Source organism: Folsomia candida, unplaced genomic scaffold (genome assembly GCF_002217175.1).
Source record: "Folsomia candida strain VU population unplaced genomic scaffold, ASM221717v1 Fcan01_Sc042, whole genome shotgun sequence".
In the NCBI taxonomy this organism is placed as follows: Eukaryota; Metazoa; Arthropoda; class Collembola; order Entomobryomorpha; family Isotomidae; genus Folsomia; species Folsomia candida.
In genome coordinates, this window is record NW_019091234.1 from 885607 (window position 1) to 910221 (window position 24615).

Genomic DNA, 24615 nt, shown 5'->3' on the forward strand with positions numbered 1-24615 from the left:
TAGCCGCCCTAAGAAGGGCGTTTCCAGAGCACACGACGAGGACGTCGCTCCTTCGTGCTCCACGCGAGCGGGCCCCCACTTGCGCCCTGAGGCGCAAGGGGGGTCTACCTCCACCGACCGGGAAAGCCCTGCCCACGTCACCGCCCCTGCGACCGCGTTCCCCTAGGGGGCCCGTCTGACCCTCGACTGAAAGGGTGGGAGCGCACCCGTAAATCGGCCCCCATTAAGGCTTCGAACTCGGGAACCCGGTCGGCCCCAAGGGGAGGTATCGCTAAAGAGCGGCGTCACCCAAGGGTTGGAGGTAGAGAGCCCCTCTCACTTGCCAAGCGCCACCCGCACTTTTGGCAAGCCCCGCCGGCTCCCCACCCGGTGAGCCTGCTTGGTGGGAGGAGCATTGGAGGGGGGACCTTCCCGTAAGGCTCTCCCCTTGCAGCGTTGCTCCCCCGGACCACCCCTCCGACGGGAAGAGAGTCGGGGCTGTGGGACAAACCACGGGTGGACCCGACTCCCCAGAGAGGCAGGGCGATCCAAGGGCGCAGCTGCAATGGGGAGCTCACCCAGGGACACGTCCCCCACGAGCGCCTCCCGCAGACTAAAAAAATTGCGGAACGAGACTTGTACTAGGCAACTTTGTCCCCCTAACCACTAAATGTGGCCACTTTTGCAAGAAAATAGTTCAATGACCGGACTTGAAACTGGTCAAATCAGCCTATTTTTTGGTAGTAGGGCAGTATGATCTTGCATTTTGTGCATTAAAAGTTTCAAAAAGGTCAGTGGGGGTTTTCAAAACGAGGGGGTGGGGTATGGCTAACATGCGTATAGGAACATCTCACATGTTCGGTGTTTACAATTGTTACAAATAATTCAATTAATTATATCAACGTTGTTGGGAGTGGGAAACTATCGATTCTTATAGTTTTTTGGTCGCTGATTTCGAATCTGAGGTCAGTTTTTCGATTGCGACATCATGGGAAGGGACACGGCCAATTAATTATGTTAAAATCAATCAATCAATCAATCAATCACAGTCTTCACGATGCTTACTTCGACGATGAAAAAACTTCAATTTTCGAAAACCCTGGTACCTTTTGCAACCAGTGTGCACTCACATTTCGTTCCCACGAATTAATTTTTTAACCATGGATACAAGAATCAGTGCAGTAGTACATAAATGTGAAATCGGCTATTTCGGCGTTCTGTTAGAAATTTTTGTGCTTTAATTACCGTTAGTGACGGCCCAAATACTTCAAAAATGGAGGTTTTTGAGGCTATCGAAGCAACTGTCGTAACCTTGTATTATGATAAATTGTCAAACAATCTTGACTTAACCTTTTAAAAACCTACAGTGCAGCTTTGCTTAGCCCGAGCCAGGGTGGGTACAACTAGAATTTGTTTACCAATCTTTACGCCAAAATTCAGCTTAATTGAGTGATTTTGCAAAATCAGTATGGGTCACCCCACCGGGTTCCTCTGGGTCAAAATTTTCAAAATTGTACATCATAAACTCCCATTATAAGCTGCTATCGACTTCCATACCAAATTTCAGCTTAATTGGACGATTTTGAAAAATCAGTTTGAGTGACCCCATAGGGTCCCTCCAGATAAAAATTTTCGCAAATTCACTTCATATCTTTTCATTAGAAGCCATTAGTTACATATTTACCAAATTTCAGCTTTCTACAACAATTTTGAAAATTTGATGCATAATAACCCCACCACCCATATGGCCCCCACCGGCCAACCACTTGACCGATTCGGCTCATCTTCGAACTTGATTTGTCTTTTGGGTAGATATAGATGTGGTAAAAATTTCAAGTCGATCGGTTGAGTTTGAAGAGAGTTATCGCGAAGACAGACGGACGGACGGACAGACAGACAGACATAACGGGTACATAAGCCCTGGCTCGGGCTAAAACGGATTCCACCAATAAGGTGGAGGGCGATTTCGATCTCTTGGCGACGGACTACACCAATAAGGTGTAGGCCAAATTTTTCGCCTTAGCGACGGACTACACCAATAAGGTGTAGGCCAACTTTTTCTCGTTGGCGACGGATTCCACCAATAAGGTGTATGGTTACAGAATTCCGTTGAGACCGGGCTACATCAATAAGGTGTAGGAAAAAATAAAAATAAAATGACCGAGAAAATTTTCTCAGTTCCATTCTTTCCTCCTTATTTGTCGTTGGTTTTTCTTCAAGCCTGAACTAATTTTTTTAGAGTTTAGAGTTGTAGTTGTAGTGGGGGGAGGAACTCGGAGGAAGTGCATCAGAGGTCACGCCGCGCCCCCGAAAAATTATCCAACATTGGCGCCGCTAATAAATTGGTCGGCGTTGACCTCTGACCTGTATCATGTTGTAAATATGATACAGTTCATATTTTTTTTAAATTATCACAACGTTCTCTTTAGCTAATATATTCGCAATAGTGTCACCACCGATCGGAACAAGTCACAGAACACTGAAGGACAAAATTATAGCTAATAACTTGTTTAAAATATAAAATGCATCCCAAAATCAGTGTCATCAAATTGATGACATGAATGATGACGATTTATTCGTTTAGTTTATTTTTGTAGTACTATCAAAATCAAATCCGATCTTTTTATCAAAATTAATATCGTGTGTTCGTTAGGTTCAGTTGCAATTTCATGTTAAAAATGTATTATGTTCTAATTTTTGTTGTCGAATCAGTTCCAGGTCTCTAATAAATCATAACTGCATCAGTAGAATATTCAAAATCGGTTTGCATTAATTCAGTCCCCAACTGATTTTATCACCGCCCCACAAGTCGGTCTCAATGGTATTCTGCCCCCCAGTAAATCCGCCCCCAAATGCAATAGAAACCATTTTTAATTCCGTTTTTAAATGGTATCCAGGTCAAAATTAATTAGTTTTTATAAGGTTAATGGCTTCTCATTATAGAATATGAAGTTAAAAGTGAGCAAACTGTAACCAGTGACCCTGAAGGCTGACCCATACCGTTTTTAAAAGTTGTTATTTCCATCTGAAATTTGGTATGGGTGATAAAAACCACTTCTGGATAGCACACACAGCTTTGAAAGTTCAAGATGTTAAGGGATTTGATGCCAAATAATAGAAAATCTAACAAATATGACTCGGGCTATATGAAGTCTGCACTGTAGGTTTATTTACCTCCAGAACTAGCTCTAAATGTCACTCGACCGGGCAAATAACAACAAAATATTCAAAAATTGCTTCGCTTTGCATTTTTTGTGACCTTGCTTTCATTTCATTCCCTTGATTGACTGATGTGGATGACTGAGTGGGCGCATTATTGTAAAATTATGGAGCGTGGCCAAAATAGATAAGCGATGTTTAGCTGGAATTCGACGCATTGCTGGAACACACACACTCGCAGCATTATCATCATTCTCACAGCTTTTGCAGGGTGACACACACACGCACAAAACAAGCTAATGAAGTCTGGTCTGCCAAGGAAAGAGATCTCAGATTATGTTATGGAGGCCTATGAAATAAACTGCCAGTTTGCAAATTGCACATTCAGATGCATACGTAGAGCTATAAAGAATTAAGAGGGAGAGATATCCGTCCTCATAATTAACATTGTATCTGCTGAAGAATGAATGAGAAAGACTACAAAGTGCATGCATTCATTATTATCTGCGAGATCCACCCACAACTCAAACTCATTCACCCCCATCACTCATTCTCCTCTCGGGACAAGAAAACAACAAAAAAAGAACAACGAACCAAAAAAGAAAGAACGGAACGACAAAGTACAAATCAACTTTTGCATCTTTCCACAACGAATCCAATTTATTTACGGCTTCTCTCTTAATTAAATCCTCTCTGTTGTCTCTCCAGCCAAGAAAGCACGCTCGTCTCCATCTCCCTCCACCCCATTCGTACATTTTTCAAATAATTGGACTCCGAGGTAACACAATCTGCACCGCGACCAATCCAACATTGCGTGTCGAGATAGTAGCCACCAGATCAGTTGGACGTGCCAGTAGTGTCAACCTGTGACGAGTGTGACGACGACGACGCAAACGACATTAATTTCAACCCTCTCATTATGTGTAACATAACCAGAACAAACGTCTATTAAATGTGAATGGTTATTATTTGACAGAAGTGGGCAAGATGACTCCATCAAAGCTATCAAATAATATTTGATAGCTTCGACAAATGGAAATTTGAGACAAAAGACGTTTTTCTATGATTCTGTTCTATTGCTATGTTCCTGGTAAATGGAACAAACGAGCATAAATTGAAGCATGCATGAAAATATACAATTGTGGTTGCAATGTTTGCCGTTGGTTGAATTTGGGCCATAAATCTGTTAGAGATGATAATGTGGATCTTTGTGCCTGTAAATAAATCAGCTCAAGAGTGGAGAAGTTGTCCTCAAGTTGTCTCATCTCCGGAGACAAACACCCGTTGGAATGTCACAACATTTTAAATCACTTCCCATTTATTCATCACAACACCACCAGCAAAACCAACTGCGACTCTCCAAGTACATATTCTGCATCCTGCATATTTACTTATTCCTCCCGTGGAGCAGCGTATTGCTCAAGTTGCCATCTTTCTATTTCCATTCCAAATCAGCAATAACGGTTATCTGGCTGCAACTTTTGTTGCGATCGCATGTCGAACATTTGCATGGGGCAGCTGAGACGAAGGTCAGAGATCAAAATTGAGCCAGTGAGAAGTTTGACAAACAGGGGTGACACACTGTCAAATATAATTCATTTTTATCTCAACTTTCCGTTGCGTCCGATCCTGCACATGTACACCGTCGCATCGAATATGTACCAATGGAAAGACCTAAATCCTAACAGAAGAAGAAGAAATGGATCGAATCCCCTAAAACTTGAATACACTTTTCCAGCAATAAAGTATATTCTGCTGAATGGGATCAGTAAAATCTTGCCAGGCTTTTGGAATGACAATGTTGTAAATACTTTGAAATTTATGACCACAGCACCTCCACCACCACTCCATTGCGACTCCACCACAGAGTTTGTAAGCTCATGTTTCTTTCCAGATTCGTAATATATGAGACCCAAAATCTGGTAATAAATCCGATTATCAACCTAATAATAAGCATGGCATAAATCCCTCCTTCCTGCTCAATCAAATAACACAACTTCGTGTACAGGCTACTATGCGCAAATGTATACGTGTACGTATATCCTGTGCTGTGGAATCTGTGCAAATTCACACGACATTTTCCGAGACGAGTGCTTTTGAAGTGTGACAAATGAGATCAAAGAATACATTTATCCCGTTGGGAGGAGGAAACGAGGTCTCATCGATTCATAATAATGATTCATAATATTCATAATAACCTTCAAAAATAAACCTTCAAAAGAATTTCGAATCCCACACGGCCACACTTTACAATGTCGAGATTAAGATGAAATGGTGTTGTTTGGTTTGGCGTGCGTGCGAGGGATGACGATGATATGATACAGAGGCGTCTTTATGGCAGATGGATTTAATCCTGAATCCAACCAGCCTTTTTCTGAGAGCTGTGAAATATCGTTATGGTTGATGCTGCTGCCCCGTCAATAATAAATATCCGATATTGCCATCACTATAAACATTTCCTTCATAAAAGTTACTCATTAGAAATACGTACGTACGTACATATTCACGTATACATTCTGGGAACGTGTGTCTCTGCGAGGACTATGTATTTACATCTCCTTCTCGTTCTTCTTCTTTACCGCATGTGTATTTGTTCTGCACACACTTAAGAAACCAAATCTCTTGGCTTGCTTAAATCCTTAACTTAACTGGTCCAGTTTTGTCTCAGTTTTACGAAAGTGGAAGCTCGTGCTGGATGGATCTCTCTCTAATCGTAGTACTTTTCTCTCTTCAGGCGTCATTATGTTCGCATTTTGTATATGACGCTGAACACGCAAACGGACCTTGTTCACATTTTGTCCACGAGAACGGAACAAAGGGTTACAAATATTATTCTCCTGCCTGACCATTGTAGTTTGGTTGGTGTCGCTGAAAAAATCGTGGTTTGGAGCTATGCATAAGTCTGTTTCGAATTGGCAATTGTCGTAGTAAAGTGAAATTTTACTTATCGCAAGAAGATATGAAGTACTACAATTGAGACGATATGGATCGTGAGGAAAGTGCGACGCATCTGTGAACCATTCGTGCTAAGGATAAGTGTTATTTTTTCAAAGAGTGGCTTTGTTACTAGTTGTGCATAGTGTGAGAATAAATATGTTTGCAGTAAAAAATCTTTTGCCAAGAATCGAAATTTTCAAGGGGATTCGGGAGCCTATAGCTACGTTCATGGGGTAAACAACTCTCTGGCGTTATCGTGCATAAGGTCGGATTGAGATCAACAAGTGATGCTGATATGAATCCCTCCCTCCCGGAATCATGCCTTGCTCTCGGTAACAATGAAAGCATGAGCTGCTACTTTATTTCTACTCTCATTCACGTGGGTTCATTTAATTTCATATCAGAATTGTGTATACTAAAGGAACTTTGAGGGGGAATATGTTCGAATTTTTTTTAGTATGGATTATGTTCAAATAAAGTTCCCTCACACAGTTTGGTCTTCTCACAATAATTCTTGAGTCTTCTTTACTTTGTTTGTTTGGGTGGTCCAGAAGGTGCACAAGCAGGTAGATTAACGTGGAATTATGAAGTATGCATGCATAAATATTCGGAATTCTCATAAATTATGGATCATCATCATTCACGAGATAATCTCGAGACATAAACGACGACGCCGAATTACATAATTAGCAATAAAGATGATACGAATCTAGGATATGATGCCTCATAAACTCGCTTCATTAATTAAATGATGCATTCTGTATACAACATAAGGTACATACATAATTTGGAGCTGGTGAGAAGCGTTACTGTAAAATGGTAATGTGTAATATGAGGAGAAATTACGTTATTTCGCCCCTTTATAAAAAAGAACGGCCGGGGGCACAAACTAACACGTAGGTTCATTAAAACCATGGAGGAAAATTAGTACTTTATATTAGTCCCCCCGGTCAATGGTACGACTGACGCCATGATAATCTAGTATTTTTCCCTTCCATGTTTATTTACGCGTCTTATTCCTTTATCTCAGAATCCAATCGTGGCATCATCGTCAGACAATATCTCCCATTTTACGGCTATATAATCATATTTTATGATCATTTTTACGATGTTTTTGTGGATGGCTGTACGACCAGTGTTGCTGTGTTTGCACAAATTCATATTCCTCAGGTGCAGATTACTTAAGGTTTCGAATTCACTTTCCATCAGAGATTGCTGAACAAAACCTGAGCGGGCATCGCATTAGGAACATACACATGTAATTGACCCAGCATTGTGCATTTATGTACCTCTGATTGCTGTTGTTGATTGTGACTGGAAAACAGACTCTCGCTCTGAACTGGACAAATTCATGATTCATCAAAACCGTAAATTTATGAGCACGCTGCAATCTCAGAGTTGGATGGAAAGTGATACTCTGCTCTTGGAAATGTTTAGAAAATGAAACGTGCCAGAGTTCATTTATTTATATCCAGAAATACGACGTCTAATTTCATTATAAACCGAGGAATTATTACACCACTTGAAAAGCGTAACGGATATCTCAATTGTAGCCCCGACCGCAAGAAACCAACGAGCAAAACAACTGTACAAATACACCGAGAATGAATTGAGGATTGCGATTGGAAAGGCAATAATTTAGCCGAGAAGAAGGTTGTGTTGCACTGAGAATTCCACATTTTTAGGGATTATTGTAAGCAGGTCTTTCGTTGATTGTTGATTTTGTGAGGGTGGGAGTGGTCATAATCTTTATGGGAAAGTTCACTCAGTTGGTGCTCTTCCTTAATCTGGTCGTCTCAATGTAAATCGTTTACTTCAAGTGGTTTCGGGAGAAGAGTGATGTGCACCAGACGCACACACACCGCAAAAACCAACCAGCAAAGCCATGTACGTCTTCTCCGCTTGATTTCTCCACACTTTATCGCAATTCCGTGGTTTCGTTTCCGTTCGCATTCAGATAAGCCAACAGCATGCTCTCCGGCTCATTACATGAGCGGGGGTGGGTGGAATAATGGCTCTGCGAAAATGTGCAAAAGACGTACCTCGCAAAATGAAACGAGAAGCAGTGGGTCGTTCATTTTTAGCGACAATGGTTCCATTTTCTAGCCCGACATTAAGACGAAAACCCGGTGATGATGAGACGGTAAGGGTTGCATGAAAACTGGGAGAAGCGTGTATCCAGTGGTCTTCACAGGTAGCTCGTGGTCTGAACAAAGAGAGAAGCCAAGTCGACGAATACTGCTCGAGGGGATGGTTGAAGGTCATCCCAGGTGCATGGATGGCAGGTATTCACGAGATGATGATGCCCATTGTTGCCACCCCACATAAAAATCTACCACCAAGTCTGCCTCATCCCAACAAACTACCCTCTCTCGCTCTCCTCAGTGCCTTTCACCCAGTCCATCCGGTAGAGTATTATCCCGGCACAACTGTCAATTTCCATCAGACCACGGAATTCCAATGTGTCTGGAGGCAAAGTGTGGAATGTGTGTGCACAGTGATTTAATAATTGCAGTCCGTGAGATCACACCAATTCACAAGAGGCATTGAAACCAATCATGGTAACCGGTGTCTCATTACATATTTAACTACAAATTACAATTCGTGAAAGCAACTGGTGCATAAATTATTGAGCGATTTATTCGGTCCTTCTTTACGAAAAGTTTGATAAAAGGATGGTTTTTGTCATCATCACGTACTTCACATCGCCCAGTGTGATTCCTGGCAGGAGACATTTTATTATAAGTTATCGCATCATCATAATGGACTTTGCAACTCGTTTTGTCTCTCTTTAGGCTTGGTTGTTGTTGCGGTGGTTGGTTGGCTGAGCTGAGATTGTTCACCTTTCCAGCAACTTTTATGAGCATTGCATTGGTCTCTCGATCTGCTCACTTGCATACTTGCGAAAATATTATTTGGCTAGAAGAATTTGAATGATGCAAGAACACGCATTTCTCCAGCGTCCCTGGCACCTACATATTATTTACTATGAACTCGCCACCATGGTCGTCTCGTTCGGATGCTAATGCAGTGTCAACGGCCAGCCCAAGCGTGTTTCATGATCGCTTTGTCACGGGACACTTTCCTTACTGACATCCGCTTCCCATTCCAAGTTTACCAGAGGGCGGAACTTTTATCAATTTGCAATTTAAACCTGGCTTGAACAACAAGAGGGGGAAGTCGCACTCGATTCGATGCATATGCACATGCACAACTCATCTCATGGATCGTTGACTTTTAACGACTTTGCTCCTTGGAGTGAATTTTGGGATTAGTGAAGTTGTCCAAGTTGCATCTCATTTTTTCCATGCATTAATTATGTAGACCGTTGAATCTGTGTAGCGCATTCATCTCTCTGAATGGTTAAGAATTATTAAGTACAATGATTTTTCTTGTAATATTGCAGAACTTGGATTGGATGAAACTACCGCAGTGAATTAGTTACCACGTGTGCCAAATTAAGGAAATTCCCCGTGTGACTCGTGTTGGTGTAATTTCATATGAATCGACAGTAATAGTACAGTAGGAATACTATGACATAAGTTGTTTCAGTGAAAGTGAGCAGAAATGGAAGTGGTGGAGAACAAAAATGCGCCGGGAAACGGCTTGACGGACGCTGTGTCTCCGGAAGAGAGTGATCCCCTCAAAGAGAAAGATGGCGGTGACAAGAAGACCAAGAAGAAGGGGTCGCCCATTAAGAAAAGCTTGTTTGGGACCAAGAACAAGGAGAAGATGACGGAGGCGACGACGCCCGACCCCGAAGATCCTGGACCCAGTGTGAGCGACTCTGAGAACGAGCAGGAGGACAAAAAGCGGAAGCGGAGACGACAAGGGCGCAAGGATGTCGTGGGGATTTGGGCTCACAAGTGCAGACTCACCCCAAAACGGGGTCTGATTTACTTGCTCTTCTGTGGCGTTGTGATCATCCTCCTCCTTTTCATTCTATTCCTCTTGGCAGCGCTGTGGCCCAGGGGGCCGTCTCACGAGCCCTGTCTTTCAGCCCAGTGTCATCAGTACTCCTCCAATGTAATAAATAAATAACGCCAATATGGAGCCCTTCAAACATGTAAATGTTAAATTATACCGTTCTGTTCAGGTTCTTGGGGCGTTAAACCAAACTCTTGAACCATGCATGTCGTACTGGGAGTATTCTTGCGGTGAGTTAGGATAGTCAGTAATTATTATGTTACTTCACGATTCCTTAACTGTTCCTGAAATTTAGATGGATGGCTGCGGGAACACCCCCTCCCAAAATCCCGAGCATACTGGGATGTACAAACTTACCACGAATTCAAAGGTTCAGTCACAAAGTTGCCCTTTCCTGGATTGTTTACTAACATTATTCTGAAATGTTTACGAATTTTCAGTGAAGGACAAGCTGCGAATGGTGTTAAATACTCTGCCCCTGGCCTGGATTGAGGAGCCCAACAATGTGCCACTCAAAATGAAGCGTTTCTACGACTCTTGCATGGCCGTGGATTACATTGATGCTGACGGCGAGAAGGAACTTTTAAGAATCATTAAAATCCTTGGTTAGCATAACATTGGCCTTACATATTACATATTAGCGGAATACTGAAATTGTAAAAAAAACTTCATTTTTCAGGCGGTTGGAATGTACTGAGAGATTTCAGATCAAGTGACTTTGACTTTCCAAGACTGTTACGAAAGGTGCAAAGTGACCACAGGGTGAGCCCGTTTTTCAAGGTCAGCGTCGTCCCAGACCCAGAATCTCCGTCCAGAAACATTATTAAGGTAGAGACACCAACAGAGATCAATTTACATGTAGAGAAAAATCTGCCTGGAAAGTATACGCATCAATTTTCTCTTGCAGATTACTCCTTCAGGCCTAAGTCTGCCTCACCCGTCCTACTACTTTCTCCAGAGTGGCCCCGTAAGTTCAAACTCATATACATGTTCAATAGCAAAGATGTAATTAGTAAAGAGCGCTTCAACATGTCACTCTTCTTGTTGTTTCCGAGTACGACGTACGTCTTCTTGATCATGTCGCGCTATATAATGTTGCAATAATATTTTGTGTATGTGCTAGTTGGCGCTTGGGAGCATTGATTGCGCGCTGTGGTGTAATAGGGACCTCACTCTGTCGCGATACTTCCCCGAACAACGTAAAAGTGTATACTCTCAAAATGCTCATTTTGAGTGACCCCCTTTGTCTCATAACCTCGTTTTTTTACTGCCACCTCTACTAATCCACACTCTTCGGATTCCTTTTGTCCACAAAATGCAGAAATATTTAGTGCTTTTGAAAAATAATGCATCTCGTACCATCCGCTTTTTTGTGACATGTTTTGACGATTTATAATTTCACGTAGTAGTCGAACCTAGTATACAAATAACATTTCGCGTATTTGCACTACTTATTAGATGGCGAAAGCATTCGAAACCTTTGCCAAGGACGTGGCTCAGCTTTTGGGTGCGACGTCGTATCAAGGAGGGTCCTTCGCCGTGGAAATGTTCAACTTTGAGAAGCGCTTGGCCGAGATCACACCGGATCCTGGGAATTTTTCCGACCCCGTCGCATCCCTGCAAAAACTGAGTGTTGCCGAGCTGAAAGGAATGTCCAACACGGTCAGTCATGCATTTCAACAACGTGAATACACATAAATCTTAGCTTTATCTTAATCTTATCTTTGTGTCGCATGCTCAGATTTTTTGGGGAGATTTGCTCACAGCATTGTTTCCTCAAGGAAACATCAACGACCAGACGCAGGTCGTCACGACGTCGGTTCAGTATCTGATGGAAGTCTCCGGCCTCATTTCAACCACCGACAAAGGGTATTTTTAGCTTTAACTAATTTAAATTCGAATTTAAGAGGCCAATTTTATAACTGAGGAATTGCAATGCACAGGAATTTGAACAACTATTTGATGTGGCATTTAACCCAGAGGTATCTGCCCTATTTGCACAAGCAGTTTACGGAGGCTGTTGAGACATTCAGAAGAGAATCAATTGGTGAGTATGCGTAATAATGCGTTTCATATTTCACTTGGTCGCCACACTAATGATTTATTATTGATGGCAGGAAGCACGACGGGTCCACCACGATGGGAATTCTGTATCACGGAAATAATTCGATTCTTTCCCCACGGAAGCGACTTTCTCCTGGCACATGACCGCAAAGAGAAGCGTTCAACTGTCGCCGGCTCCGATCACGGCGTTGACCCTGCAGTGACCACTGTGAGCAATGCAACAAAATGACAATATACTAGGAAAACTTGTTAACTTTCTACTTTTATTGTCCAGATTTCTGAAATGTTTCAACACATTAAACAAACCGTGTCCAACCGAGTGAATGTGGCCACAAAGTATGACGAATCCCTTCGAAACTATCTCTTGGATAAGGTAGCAAACTAAATTTCTCTTCCTCGAGTTCCATTGTGACACCTTTGCTAATTAATAAATAAAACATTTCACAGTTGCGTCTGATGACGCTGCAAATTGGGAATCCCCTCCGCAACAAAACGGTCTTGGAGGAGGTCTACTTTTCCGTCCAGATGCAAAAAACTGACTTCTTCCCAAATGTCATCACCCTGATTGAGTTTCAGGGCAGAGTGGCGCAAAAGGACTTGGTTCATCCCAACAAGGACACGGCCATCATCAACGCAATAACGGAAAACCCCTTCAGCGTCCAGCTCATCCCATCCCTGAACAAGATCCTCGTTCCACAAACCCTCCTGGAAAAGGAACAGCTCGACGTGCCGGATGAGCTCATGTGCGCGAAACTTATTGATTATTAAGTGATTTACAGTATTGCGGTTTTTGGGTCATTTGGATTCATTATTTATGGTACTTGCGTCTTGTAGGTCTTTGTTGTATGGTTCGATTGGCGTGGAAATAGCGGAAGCGATTGCCAAGTCCTTTGGACCAGAGCAAGGTCTCTACCTTCCCAGCGGGGCCTTACTGTCCGGCAGAGATGCCAAAGTGCAGGAAATGAGAGACATTGTATGTGTACAAATAAGAACAAAGTTCCTTAAATGGACAACTACTGACTACCTAATTAAAGTACTTATTTATGAATTCATTTTCTGTGAATCAGATGGAATCGCGAAGGTCGTGTCTCTCCTCCTTCTTCGTCAACATCCGCCTGGACGACGAGCAGTACGTGGATCGGACTTCGCTGGACACCACGCTCCACGCGGCAGGGATTCAAATTGCTCTCGAAGCGCTTAGAACACTCGAGTTTGCAGATAGCTTTCAAAGTTTGCCTGGAATAGATCGACCCCCCGAAGCTCTCTTCTTCCTCGCTTATGGACAGGTACCCCACAAACGGAACCCACCTTTTTAAAGTGCCAATTTACATAGTTTTAATTTTGTTTTAAATACTAGTCCCAGTGCGCCGTGCACACAATGCTCTTTCACGACTTGGAACATACCACCTTCACTTCGCTAAGTCATGATCACAAGTAAGCGAAATAATGAATCTGAGAAAAATTTACTAACATTGATTTTTTGACGCAGGGTTCGAGGCGTGTTGCGACAATTGGTTGCATTCTCGGAAGCCTTTTCATGTTCCAAGTCATCGGAAATGTACGCCGACTTTACGTGTGGTCTCATCATTTAGGACCAATTCTCATGACATTCTCCATACAACGATCGTGCTGTTGTCTGCTGTGAACTTACTTATTACCCAAAAACTCATGTTGATTACAAAGCGGAAAAGACATTGTGTTCTCTCTTTCATTGTGCTATGTATGCTTAATTATTTGGCAAGCAGAAGAATGTTTTGTATTTTTATGTTGAACAAAAAAATCTTTATAATAGTTGTACTTTATTTTATGACAATAGTCAAGAATAAACACATTCCGTCAGACCGTAAACGTAGCGTACCTTTATATTCAGCTTCATTAAATGTCTTTGGTTTTTGTGACAAGTTTCCAGTGACCAGTGAGAGTCACCTTCCAACCATTAAATACTTTGGTCATTATGATGCTTCATTTTCAGTGTGCTTAATACTAGACCATTACCCCAAATTTCCTAAATTTGTTAATTTCCCCGGAATAAATGTGCTAGAAGTTTCAAGCCGTCGTTTGTGCTGACCTCATCATCCAAGTTTTACGAGAGTTATCGCAAATAAGACACACGGACCGACGGAGGCCCTGACTCGGGCTGACATATGTCAACGCGTTTATTGGATATGGTCACGGTCAGAATAGGAGTGACTGGAATCCAATGATACCATAATCATGGGTCCGGTAGTCCCATTTTTCTACTAAAAAATATCCAAGCTTCAAAGCGCAAAAACTAATCGTAGCCTTGATCACGGAGAACAAGATTTTGAGAGACTCTTTGCATTCAAAAACACGTTCACAGAAAGTGAAACACTAATTCTACTCCTTACGAAACACAATCTGAAAATTAATTCCCAATGAACTCTGACCCCATTGAATTTCAACAGTAACGTGATGTCGTCGACTAAAAATTAACGATATGGGGTGAAAGGCTGGTCGAATCTGAAGAGGAAAATGTCCACCCCCTCCGCCAGTATTGGAATCACCCAGCGATTACACAAAATATTTAATAAATTCTTTTATTCAACAAAGTGAACTGTCACGAGGAGTGGGAGACCAACCTATTATTCGTGGTGACAAAGTTGCATTCAGATACGAACGGACAATCCCATAACGATTCTATTCTTTTATATTCACTTATAAAATCATTGAAACTAATTGAATGATTTTGTCTTGTAATTCAAACCATCAATTTGATTAAATTATAGAGTGCACTCACTATCAGAAGAGTATTGTGATTGATAGCGCGATGATAATGGATAGTCGTCTTCTACCTCACGTAGTAAATATGTACTTGCATTGGCACGTATGAGGCAGTCTGAGCTATGGTCAAAATCATGTAAAAATTTAATTACGCTTCAAATTTATTTAATTATATAACCAGCCTTGAACTTGTTTATCCGTTGCGTTTGACCGCAATAAAATTGTTTTTGTTTTTGAAAACAAAGACAAAATTGGAGACTTGTGTACTACACGAATAAATCTCGTTCCCACGAAAAGTGATGCCTAGTACCTGGAGCAAAATCCGTATTTTAACTCATTCAAACCATCCAGAACTAACCGATGAAGAAGCTGAGATTACTGGCAATTAAATTAAATTATCCATTAAAAACCTTTCATAAAAGTATTTCAATACATTCATCCATAAAATTGTAACCCGATTCGGAATAAAATGGCTCTGATGGCGTCAGCATTATTCCACACGAAGAAATGGAGACTCATATTTTACAAATGTTTTATGCCCGACGTGGAGAACGACAATGCCCAAAGTTCCCTTATCAAATTTCGGCCGAGTCTGAGTGATATCTCCTCCTCTGGTATGCATAACAAATAATAATGCTATCTCTGCCTCTGTCTACTCTGCATAATGTGCAATTATCAACTGCTGTGTACTGACTTGAAACCCAAGTTTCAAGTGGAGCACGATGGGATGGAGTGCTGCTGTGTGATGTAGGATATGTTGGAACACTTGTGGAATAGATTTTGGAGACTCTTTAAAACGGTTTGTGCACACGGGACCAGGGTCAGTTCGACACATCGAGGACATCATCCAACACCTCAATTTGCACACGAGACCTCACCACCAGCACCAGGATCCCTACTACAAAAGTACTGACCCCACCATCCATCCCGATCTCGACTTATCAACCGTTTCCTACAACTTTGTTGGTGAGTAATAAGTCCGTATATAAATCGCATCTTCTCACCAAACTATTGTACAACGGCAGACATCATGGCAAATTATTCCATGATAATTTATGGCAATGCGTTTATAAAACTGTAGCTTTACGCACACAATTTCGTAGAATTTGCAGCAAAACGTCACAATATCTGCGTATAACACACACTGAATTTGCACCAACTTTCTCAAAGTTTTCACCCACTGGGGAATAGCCATGTTGTCAATGCTAGACCGAATTGACTGGTTTTAACTCATGCAATAATAAGTATGAATTTCTATGTAAGAGATATTTGCAAGGGATGAATTGTAGCTTAATTTAGCTATGCGTTGCTAATTTAGCGGCTTAAGTTAGCTATGCAGATTTTGGATTTTTCTAGATTTTTCTCGTGTATGTAGCAGTTCTGAGAAAGTAGAGCGAATGATTAGCCGGTAGTGAGAGACATGAAATTCTCAACTACCTTGCCTTGAATACTATGTATGCAGACTACCTCATAGTTAAGTTCATAATGATGATGGAATGGATAAGGATTAGTTTCAAAATCGCAGATAAGGGATTTATGATAAGTGAAATACGGGTAATTTGTAGGACTCGCTCTTTTTTACGCCTCTCATTGTTCTGTCAATAAAATATTTCTATTGTTACTACACGACGCCATCGATATAATATTAATAGCCATGCTTTCCCCACTGCATCCTTTATTTATTTACTGCGCATGTACGTGTAGTAATAATTTATAGCGCTGCATAACACGTTCCGTTTGGTGTGATGGCATGATAAGAGATTCTGATGCCATTCTTACAAGTGCAAGCTCTCTCTCTCGGGTGCATGTGTCGTAATTGAGTACAAAATTAAAACAATGTCCCAAAGCCAAATTCAAGCAGAGAGGGAACAAGAGATTGATCAGCAAATGTTAACGCCGCCAGGGTGGCCATGCGTAGACCTTGTGGCCCATTTGCTCGGTACATCATCATAAGCAACGACTTGAGCACTTATACAAAATTAATTGAATCATCATGCGTCGAGGGTGTGAGAAATGGAGCAGTTGAATTGTAACAATTTTTGCCGGTTGTATTGTAACAGGGGCGTGAACGATGGCGTTGAATGGAGAAAAATGGGCCGTTATGGGAATGTTGGCCGTGATTTCTATCATTTTGGGATTTTTGCCATACCTTCTTATTCGATGGACGAAAAATACCCGGTTCATCCGCGTGGATTCAACCCCTTACAAATTGGTCCTCACTGTACTCTCATGTTTTGGAGCCGGTAAGGAAGCAATGCTGCTGTAATGTCCATTGAATTTTTGCGTATTTGACAATCTCAGATTTCTAAACGACCTATTACGCAGGCGTCCTGCTCTCCACCGCAGCCCTCCACCTTCTTCCCGAGGTCAGAGAGTCTCTCCTAAAAATAGACTCTGTCTGGACCACGTTTGACGAACACTTTCCCGTCGCAGAAATGATTGCTCTGGGTGGATTCGCACTCATCTATTTGATCGAAGAGGTAAAATTGTTTGTTAATAAAGCAGAGCAAAAATTATACGGGTTTAATCACACAAAATAATTTTTAGGTGGCCCACTTCATCATGGTGGACGGACACCAAGGTCACCACCACCACAACCCGAACTCTATCGCACGCCACAACTCCATCGCTCACGGAATCCATCTCCCAGAGGAGACTTGTGGCGGGGATGGGAACGCAGAGTCCGGTCTGACCGTTCCTCACCACGGTCATCACCATTCTCACGGCGTGGCGCTCAAGATGGAGTCGAGTTCCACGGTGGAGGAATGTCCTGACGAGCAGAACAGTTTCGCTTCTTCCGTCCGAGCCCTCCTGACACTGATTGCCCTCTCGTTCCACGAACTGATGGAAGGGCTGGCCATCGGGATCCAAAAGGAGTCGGACATGTGGGTCATGTTCGGAGCCGTGGCATCTCACAAATTCGTGATCTCATTCTGTATGGGGATGGAGCTCATCAACAGCCAGGCAGGTGTTCGCACTTTCGTCGGTTCGATTCTATTCTTTGGCGTGGTCACGAGTGTGGGAATTGGCATTGGAGGACTCATCACCACCAGCTCCACGGACACGTTGAGCGTCGCAGTTATCGAGGTATGGTGGTAATCAATATTTTCGGCCCTGAAACCATCAAGTATGTATGATTTATTTAATAACTGTACGCAGGGTTTGGTGGTGGGGACTTTGATATACGTGGTGTGCTTTGAAATTCTAAATCGAGAGCGGGATCGCAAGACATATTCCATCAAAAAGGCCAGAGCTATCGGATTCATACAATTCCTAGCGTTGGGCGCTGGACTCGTGGCAATGGGATTGTTGGCCACAATGAGCCATGACCACGGCGGGGACGATCACGGCCATGACCACGAGGATGACCATGACCATCCCACCACGCACCACGACGATCATGACCATCCAACCACGCATGACGATCATGACGGCCACACCCACTTTTGAATAGCGAAGATATCCGCGAAGATTATTTATTTACTATATGTTGCTCTTAAATAGTTATATTTTTAAAGTTTTGTATTCGATAAGGACGTTTCTCTCTCATAGATTTACGATAATGAGTATTTAGCTTCAAGTAAAGGCTCATTCCATTTGTAAGCAACACGTTTGATCGAGTCCCAGAAAATAGAGGTGCTAAACCCTGCTCGCTGGTGGTGGCTGCCTGACCATGTATTTTCTTCTCTTTGATATGAGAACACCACACAACTTATGCTTTGTCAATGTTCCCGGCCACGTAGGAACACAGAATTATTTACTGCTGTCTACACAAGCAGCCCATGTTAATTTTACCTTTTCGAAAAATCGCCAAAACTCCAAGACGGACAAAAATCGCGTGGGGTTTTAAACGTTTTTGTTTCCTCAGGCCCAAAGGCATCGATTGGCTTATCTCCCTATAAGCGATTTTTGTCCGTCTTCTCGATAATCGAGTTTTTCAATACATTTTAAATTTCTGATTTTTTTGAATTTTTGAATTTTTTAAAATTTTTCCTATCAATAAATGATCAATGAATGAAATCCGTAAATGTAACCTACCCCTTTGAACCTAAACTTTGGCGACAAAAGCATTTTCAATGCATTTGCAAATTTTCTTTCAACTGCAGTATCTTTGCGAAAAAAATTAATTTTCAAATTTTGATTTTTATGATATGTTTTATTTTATATTATGCATCTCTGATACGATTGGGGACAAGATATAAAATATGGGTGCGACGACGATCGTGTGGGTTGAGATGGAATGAGCCTAAAGTAGTGTCGAAATACGAAACAATTCGCCATTTAATAAAAGCGTGTCTTTAATTTTACATGTATTTCCAGCCGTCGTGTTATGGTCAAGTTTATTGATGCAATTGCATCGGCTGATAGCAGGCGGTGGTGTTTGGTGTTGTAAATCTTATCGGTGCCTAAAAAGTACATAATTTATACATGAGTTTCTTGCTTCAACATGTGCATTACATCCCTACACCGCGTCATCGCCATTGTCATTGTCAATGTCAAAAAAATTATGGCACATGTGCTAACGCGGTTCAGCCAGCTTTTTACACTTGGCATGTTTTTGTCGGGAAATCACAGCAAAAACAAATGCATATATTTTTTGCACAATAATTCTACTCGGAAGAACGCAAGAGGAAATCTTAAACCGCGACCACGACGGTAGTTTAGTGGTGCGTACCAAGTTTATGATTTCCTGGTAGATAAACAAACGCCTGCATTATAACTGCACTCGATGTCGGAATTAAGTCAGTAGTGCGCAAAATAGTGGAATTAAGTATGGTAATTTCAGTGCGGAAGGTGTAATAACGACAGGAAATTAAGGTCAATAAGCAATAAGTAAAAGAGATTATAATTTCGAAATGGAGGGAGTGGACACGGGTCTTGCCATATCGTCCAGCGTCGTGTTGACGATTTGCATCCTGGGGCTGGTGGGGAATACGGTATTTGGGTCCTATTTCAACGGGAGATGAAAACGTCGTACAACTTTCTCCTCATCGGCCTCAGTTTCGAGTTGGTGACAGAAATGCTCCAGACACTTATGCTTCCGGCAAGTATGCGCGGACACGAATGCTCCCTGACAGAAATGCTTCCGGCACAAATGCTTCCGTCGAATATGCTTCTTGACACAAATGCTTCCGTCAAATATGCTTCTTGACACAAATGCTTCCGTCAAATATGCTTCTTGACACAAATGCTTCCGTCAAATATGCTTCTTGACACAAATGCTTCCGTCGAATATGCTTCTTGACACAAATGCTTCCGTCAAATATGCTTCTTGACACAAATGCTTCCGTCAAATATGCTTCTTGACACAAATGCTTCCGTCGAATATGCTTCTTGACACAAATGCTTCCGTCAAATATGCTTCTTGACACAAATGCTTCCGTCAAATATGCTTCTTGACACAAATGCTTCCGTCGAATATGCTTCTTGACACAAATGCTTCCGTCAAATATGCTTCTTGACACAAATGCTTCCGTCAAATATGCTTCTTGACACAAATGCTTCCGTCGAATATGCTTCTTGACACAAATGCTTCCGTCAAATATGCTTCTTGACACAAATGCTTCCGTCAAATATGCTTCTTGACACAAATGCTTCCGTCAAATATGCTTCTTGACACAAATGCTTCCGTCAAATATGCTTCTTGACACAAATGCGCCGACGTAAGTACTGCACAGTATCTCCTACCCGTGATATTTTTTAGCCAACAAAATAACGCCTAATATAATTGTGAATGATGCTCTGCATTTTCTTTATAATATTCTTCTTGGTACATATTTAAAAAATCAAAGATTTAAATAAAATTAAAAATATAATCAATCAATAAAATTTAAAAAAATCCTCAATCAATAAATTAAAAATATCCTCAATCAATAAAATTAAAAATATAATCAGTCAATAAAATTAAAAATATAATCAATCAATAAGATTTAAAAAAATCCTCAATCAATAAATTAAAAATATCCTCAATCAATAAAATTAAAAATATAATCAGTCAATAAAATTAAAAATATAATCAGTCAATAAAATTAAAAATATAATCAATCAATAAAATTTAAAAATATCCTCAATCAATAAAATTAAAAATATAATCAGTCAATAAAATTAAAAATATAATCAATCAATAAAATTTAAAAAAATCCTCAATCAATAAAATTAAAAATATAATCAGTCAATAAAATTAAAAATATAATCAATCAATAAGATTTAAAAATATCCTCAATCAATAAAATTAAAAATATAATCAATCAATAAAATTTATAAAAAAATTCCTCAATCAATAAAATCATAATATCATGGATCAATAAGAGATAAAAGGGATAAAAGGTTGTTAATTAGAGATAAAGATAATTCAATCTAGGAAAGGTTCAAGCGAGAACCTTTGTCTGGAACTAAGCATAGACAAGTAGTAAATATGTACCAAGAAGAATATTATAAAGAAAATGCAAAGCATCATTCACAATTCTATAAGGCGTTTATTTTGTTGGCTAAAAATATCACGGGTAGGAGATAATTGCTGGTAGGAGATACTGTGCAGTACTTACGTCGGCGCATTTGTGTCAAGAAGCATATTCGACGGAAGCATTTGTGCCAGAAGCATTTCTGTCAGGGAGCATTCGTCTCCGCGCATACTTGCCGGAAGCATAAGTGTCTGGAGCATTGCTGTCGGGGAGCCCTCAGTTTCTGCGACTTTTTTCTCCTCGTGCTCAGCGTCATCCGCACCTTCTCCAATCTCCCACTCTACAAAATTGACTATGACAATCCATGGATTTCGTATCCCATCTTCATTTGGGATTTTATCTGTAATTTTTCCATGATTTTTCCACCATTTGGATCAGGATTTGTGTAATTTTCTCCAATTGACTTATAGGCACGGGGGGCACCAAGTATTACACGGTGGCCATCTCTCTCGAGCGATGTTTCGCCATTTGCTTTCCCATCGCGGCGCATCGCTACATGACGGAGCGTCGGGCCAGGTGGCTTGCCGTCGGAGTTTTCCTCTTCACCCTGCTCGTCACCTTGGTCAGCTACTTGTACCGGTTTCACTGGGATGCCACCTCTTTTCACGTCTTTGTCGCAGTGGTGCTTCACTTTGCTCCATTTCTCGCCGTCCTCATTCTAAACTTCTGTATCTACGCTGGGGTTCTGTAAATACTTATTTCGATCAAATATGTAAGGTTCGATCCTGTTCTGAAAAATTGTTCTGCAGTTGAAAATGTACCAGAAGAAGAGGAAAGCACTGACTGAGACGGAGTCCTCGGAAGTGTCCGTGACGAGGATGCTGCTCGTGATCGTGGTTGTTTTTGGACTCTGCTACTCTTTCGAATTTGTGAGACGCATTCTCAACTTTACGGGTAATGAAATGAGATAGATGTTCTAGATTCACAATCATTCTGCAACTCTACTTAGCTTCTAAAATTACGGTTAAATTATGGCAGGTTATTTTTCTGACCCGAACCTGACGTACTACGACTACACGTTGAATCATTTAGCCGATATTTTCTACGTCCTCAACTCCTCAGTGAACTTCATCATTTACTATTTGATGGGAAATGCTTTCCGGGGGCAATTTCTCAAGCTTATGAAAAACACTTGTGGATTCGCTCGTCTGCGAGGGGGAACTTCCTGCTCAAAGTTTTCTGAAGCCAGCAAGTCTGCCCTTTTGAAAATATCGTCGTCTCATCAAAAAAACGAATCTCAAACTGCTACTTGCATCGACTGATATTTTATACCCAAAATGTCCCTGTATTATTCATAATTACTTACTTCAACTGTACCACAAAATTACCAATTAGTAAATGATATGCAAAATATCTCACGGTGAGTACAAAAGTGCACAAAATATGATTTTATGTGTAAATGAATATTTTTTTGTTAATCAAATACGGACAAAGGATTTTTTTTGCATGTTTACTACTCTGAAAATTATAAATATGACTTAAAATCAATCGTCCAATAAAATTCTGCTAAATTCTTCCAATGTAATTGTCACAAAAACGTAATGAGAATGAAAAAATAAATACTACGATTTTCAAATACAATACGAAAATATAGTTCATATAAAAAGCGAGGCATCCTGTTTTTAAATTACTCGTCGTAAACCACGTCGCCAACTTGAGCTATGTACAAGGCTTAGAGTTACATGGCCACGTAGCCTTGGGACCCCTGGACTCGCGAAGTCTCGCCTCCAAAATGTTAGTCAGATGGCGACGATACCAAATCCTCCACTCGCCACGAGACATCCCACGACAGACTTCTTCCATCTAGTAAACATGATAAATTAGCTTTGTGACTAATTTCGGCAGTGGAAATACGTAGCTTCATGTATTAATATATTTTACTTTATCCATTTCTTTTTTCTCATCCGCCGAGCTCCAGCCGCCGAGGAATTCCAATTGGTGTTCAAGGTGTTTAATATCAAGCCGAATCGTATTTTCCTCATAATCTAAGGAATCCGGGTTTGAGGACTCGTCCTTCGCCAATTCAGTCTCCGTCGGAACAGGGACACCAAGTTGCTTTTCTTCCGGTGATGAGTCACATGTGGACACTGAAGACGAGTGACTGGAATCATCTTTGTGGTCTTCTTGGTCCATTTGAGGCGCCGTGATGCCGCTCTCTTCGTGCATTTCATCCCAATGACTTGCCGACTCTGGATTTTCTCCTGGATATAATGGCCTTGGAATTATATCAGCCAGCCCCACACCTTGTTTGAGCGTTTGTGGCAATGAAGCTGAATTTTCTGACTTGTTCTGGCAGCCAACATCGTCCTTTGATCCTTCATCTTCATCTTTTTCATAGGATTTGATTGACTCTACGGGCAAAACTGGGATTTCTGGCTCTGGGTCGTTTTCCTTCTTGTTGACCTCGACCACTTTAGGCAGCGTGGAGGTCAAACTCTTACAGATCTCGATCATCTTCTTTTGAGAAAATGTAATCTTAAGCCTGGCAATTATTTGACGGCATAAACTCCCACTTGACGGATCCTGGTAACAACATGATGCCATTTGGCTTCCGCACGAGTCGCAAATGACGTGCCCAGTCGCACAAGTGTACTGAAAGTCGCCTCCAGCCGAGAGGTCGGCACATCTGGCACATTGCAGTAGACGTTGAATCTCTCGCCTTGATGATCCCCAGCCGACCAACGCCGTCCCCACAGGTGCCTTGACTCTGAAAACATAGATAAATTTATTTCAATACTTGACTTAATTAATCGGTCAATTAATCTGTCTCCATTGAGGTGGCTCATTAATAGCACGAGTAATAGTATGAAAATGCGTTAATTTTTTATGTAACAACATTGCGTACCTGGAGACTGATCCCATTGTGATATGTGTATTATTTAGCTTTCTTCGTCGCAACAAGTTTTCCGTTATAATTCACAAGCCTGGAAAAAAGTAAAGATACATTTGTAAGACTGGTTAATCAGTCGCACCTTTTGTGGAAGAAGAAATTAAACCATTTTACTTTTCGTAGCCTTCCGACGCATTAACGTTCGAATTATTTTTATAATAAACTGAATAGTTGCTACCAAACTCCAAGCCACCTTATAATCCAATTTCAACGTGTATGCATAAACCCACCTCCCATGCAGTGAGCCATGCAGTAATCTGAGCAATTATTGAGAATCTCAAGTCTCAATATGTAAATATGTAAATATATTAACATGAAGCAACTTACATATCAGTGGGACAGAATTCTCGGTGACTCGAGACACGAATTTATTGGATTATCTCGAAATAATTTTATGCAAATAACAATAATGAGGATAACATCAACACAGGTAAAGTTTAGGTTCTTGGAAAATTG

General features: G+C 41.2%; 4 protein-coding genes across 15 annotated transcripts; 3 read left to right on the forward strand and 1 right to left on the reverse strand.

The window, feature by feature from the left end:
• Positions 1-5852: 5852 nt before the first annotated feature.
• On the forward strand, positions 5853-13914 carry LOC110861460 (endothelin-converting enzyme 2). Of its 3 annotated transcripts, none has more exons than XM_022110572.2 (17): positions 5853-6407; positions 9482-10101; positions 10172-10232; positions 10298-10372; positions 10443-10607; positions 10682-10830; positions 10910-10969; positions 11461-11664; positions 11744-11871; positions 11946-12049; positions 12120-12274; positions 12341-12439; positions 12514-12809; positions 12901-13039; positions 13134-13352; positions 13424-13500; positions 13556-13914. In XM_022110572.2, exons 2-17 carry the CDS (start codon positions 9643-9645, stop codon positions 13656-13658), a joined length of 2493 nt encoding a protein of 830 aa, XP_021966264.1. In that variant the 5' UTR covers positions 5853-6407; positions 9482-9642; the 3' UTR covers positions 13659-13914. The 3 variants fall into 3 exon arrangements, with proteins under 3 accessions (XP_021966264.1, XP_021966263.1, XP_021966265.1); XM_022110571.2 differs by lacking the exon at positions 5853-6407 and adding an exon at positions 8409-8636; XM_022110573.2 differs by lacking the exon at positions 5853-6407 and adding an exon at positions 9093-9354.
• A 1611-nt stretch (positions 13915-15525) lies between these two features.
• Positions 15526-19127, forward strand: LOC110861462 (zinc transporter ZIP1). Of its 10 annotated transcripts, none has more exons than XR_004833197.1 (6): positions 15526-15774; positions 16869-17051; positions 17134-17288; positions 17356-17895; positions 17968-18407; positions 19061-19127. XR_004833197.1 is itself a non-coding variant. In XM_022110575.2 (5 exons), the coding sequence occupies exons 2-5, from the start codon at positions 16880-16882 to the stop codon at positions 18256-18258; spliced, it is 1158 nt and encodes a 385-aa protein (XP_021966267.1). In that variant the 5' UTR covers positions 15526-15774; positions 16869-16879; the 3' UTR covers positions 18259-19121. The 10 variants fall into 10 exon arrangements, 2 of the variants coding, with proteins under 2 accessions (XP_021966267.1, XP_035700654.1); XR_004833195.1 differs by having other exon boundaries at positions 19005-19121; XR_004833198.1 differs by having other exon boundaries at positions 19044-19121.
• A 537-nt stretch (positions 19128-19664) lies between these two features.
• LOC110861449 lies at positions 19665-22582 on the forward strand. Its single transcript, XM_035844725.1, has 5 exons — positions 19665-19745; positions 21347-21611; positions 21680-21956; positions 22019-22163; positions 22248-22582. The coding sequence occupies exons 1-4, from the start codon at positions 19665-19667 to the stop codon at positions 22020-22022; spliced, it is 627 nt and encodes a 208-aa protein (XP_035700618.1). The 3' UTR covers positions 22023-22163; positions 22248-22582.
• A 123-nt stretch (positions 22583-22705) lies between these two features.
• Positions 22706-24431, reverse strand: LOC110861484. Its single transcript, XM_022110600.2, has 4 exons — positions 24274-24431; positions 24115-24193; positions 23151-23976; positions 22706-23072 (listed from the first exon to the last, which is right to left on the reverse strand). Exons 2-4 carry the CDS (start codon positions 24129-24131, stop codon positions 22929-22931), a joined length of 987 nt encoding a protein of 328 aa, XP_021966292.1. The 5' UTR covers positions 24132-24193; positions 24274-24431; the 3' UTR covers positions 22706-22928.
• Positions 24432-24615: the final 184 nt, after the last annotated feature.

Excerpts from the sequence above, each read along its gene's own strand:
- LOC110861460 (XM_022110572.2), top strand. The coding sequence starts at position 9,643 with ATGGAAGTGGTGGAGAACAAAAATGCGCCGGGAAACGGCTTGACGGAC. Across the intron at positions 12,440-12,513 it reads GAAACTATCTCTTGGATAAG|TTGCGTCTGATGACGCTGCA; the intron begins GTAGCAAACTAA and ends AACATTTCACAG. Across the intron at positions 13,353-13,423 it reads TCTTCCTCGCTTATGGACAG|TCCCAGTGCGCCGTGCACAC; the intron begins GTACCCCACAAA and ends TTTAAATACTAG.
- LOC110861462 (XM_022110575.2), top strand. The coding sequence starts at position 16,880 with ATGGCGTTGAATGGAGAAAAATGGGCCGTTATGGGAATGTTGGCCGTG. Across the intron at positions 17,289-17,355 it reads TCATCTATTTGATCGAAGAG|GTGGCCCACTTCATCATGGT; the intron begins GTAAAATTGTTT and ends AATAATTTTTAG. Across the intron at positions 17,896-17,967 it reads TGAGCGTCGCAGTTATCGAG|GGTTTGGTGGTGGGGACTTT; the intron begins GTATGGTGGTAA and ends AACTGTACGCAG.
- LOC110861449 (XM_035844725.1), top strand. The coding sequence starts at position 19,665 with ATGGAGGGAGTGGACACGGGTCTTGCCATATCGTCCAGCGTCGTGTTG. Across the intron at positions 19,746-21,346 it reads TGGGGCTGGTGGGGAATACG|TACTTACGTCGGCGCATTTG; the intron begins GTATTTGGGTCC and ends GATACTGTGCAG. Across the intron at positions 21,612-21,679 it reads CTTCATTTGGGATTTTATCT|GCACGGGGGGCACCAAGTAT; the intron begins GTAATTTTTCCA and ends ATTGACTTATAG.
- LOC110861484 (XM_022110600.2), bottom strand. Across the intron at positions 23,073-23,150 it reads AGAAAAAAGAAATGGATAAA|ATGGAAGAAGTCTGTCGTGG; the intron begins GTAAAATATATT and ends CATGTTTACTAG.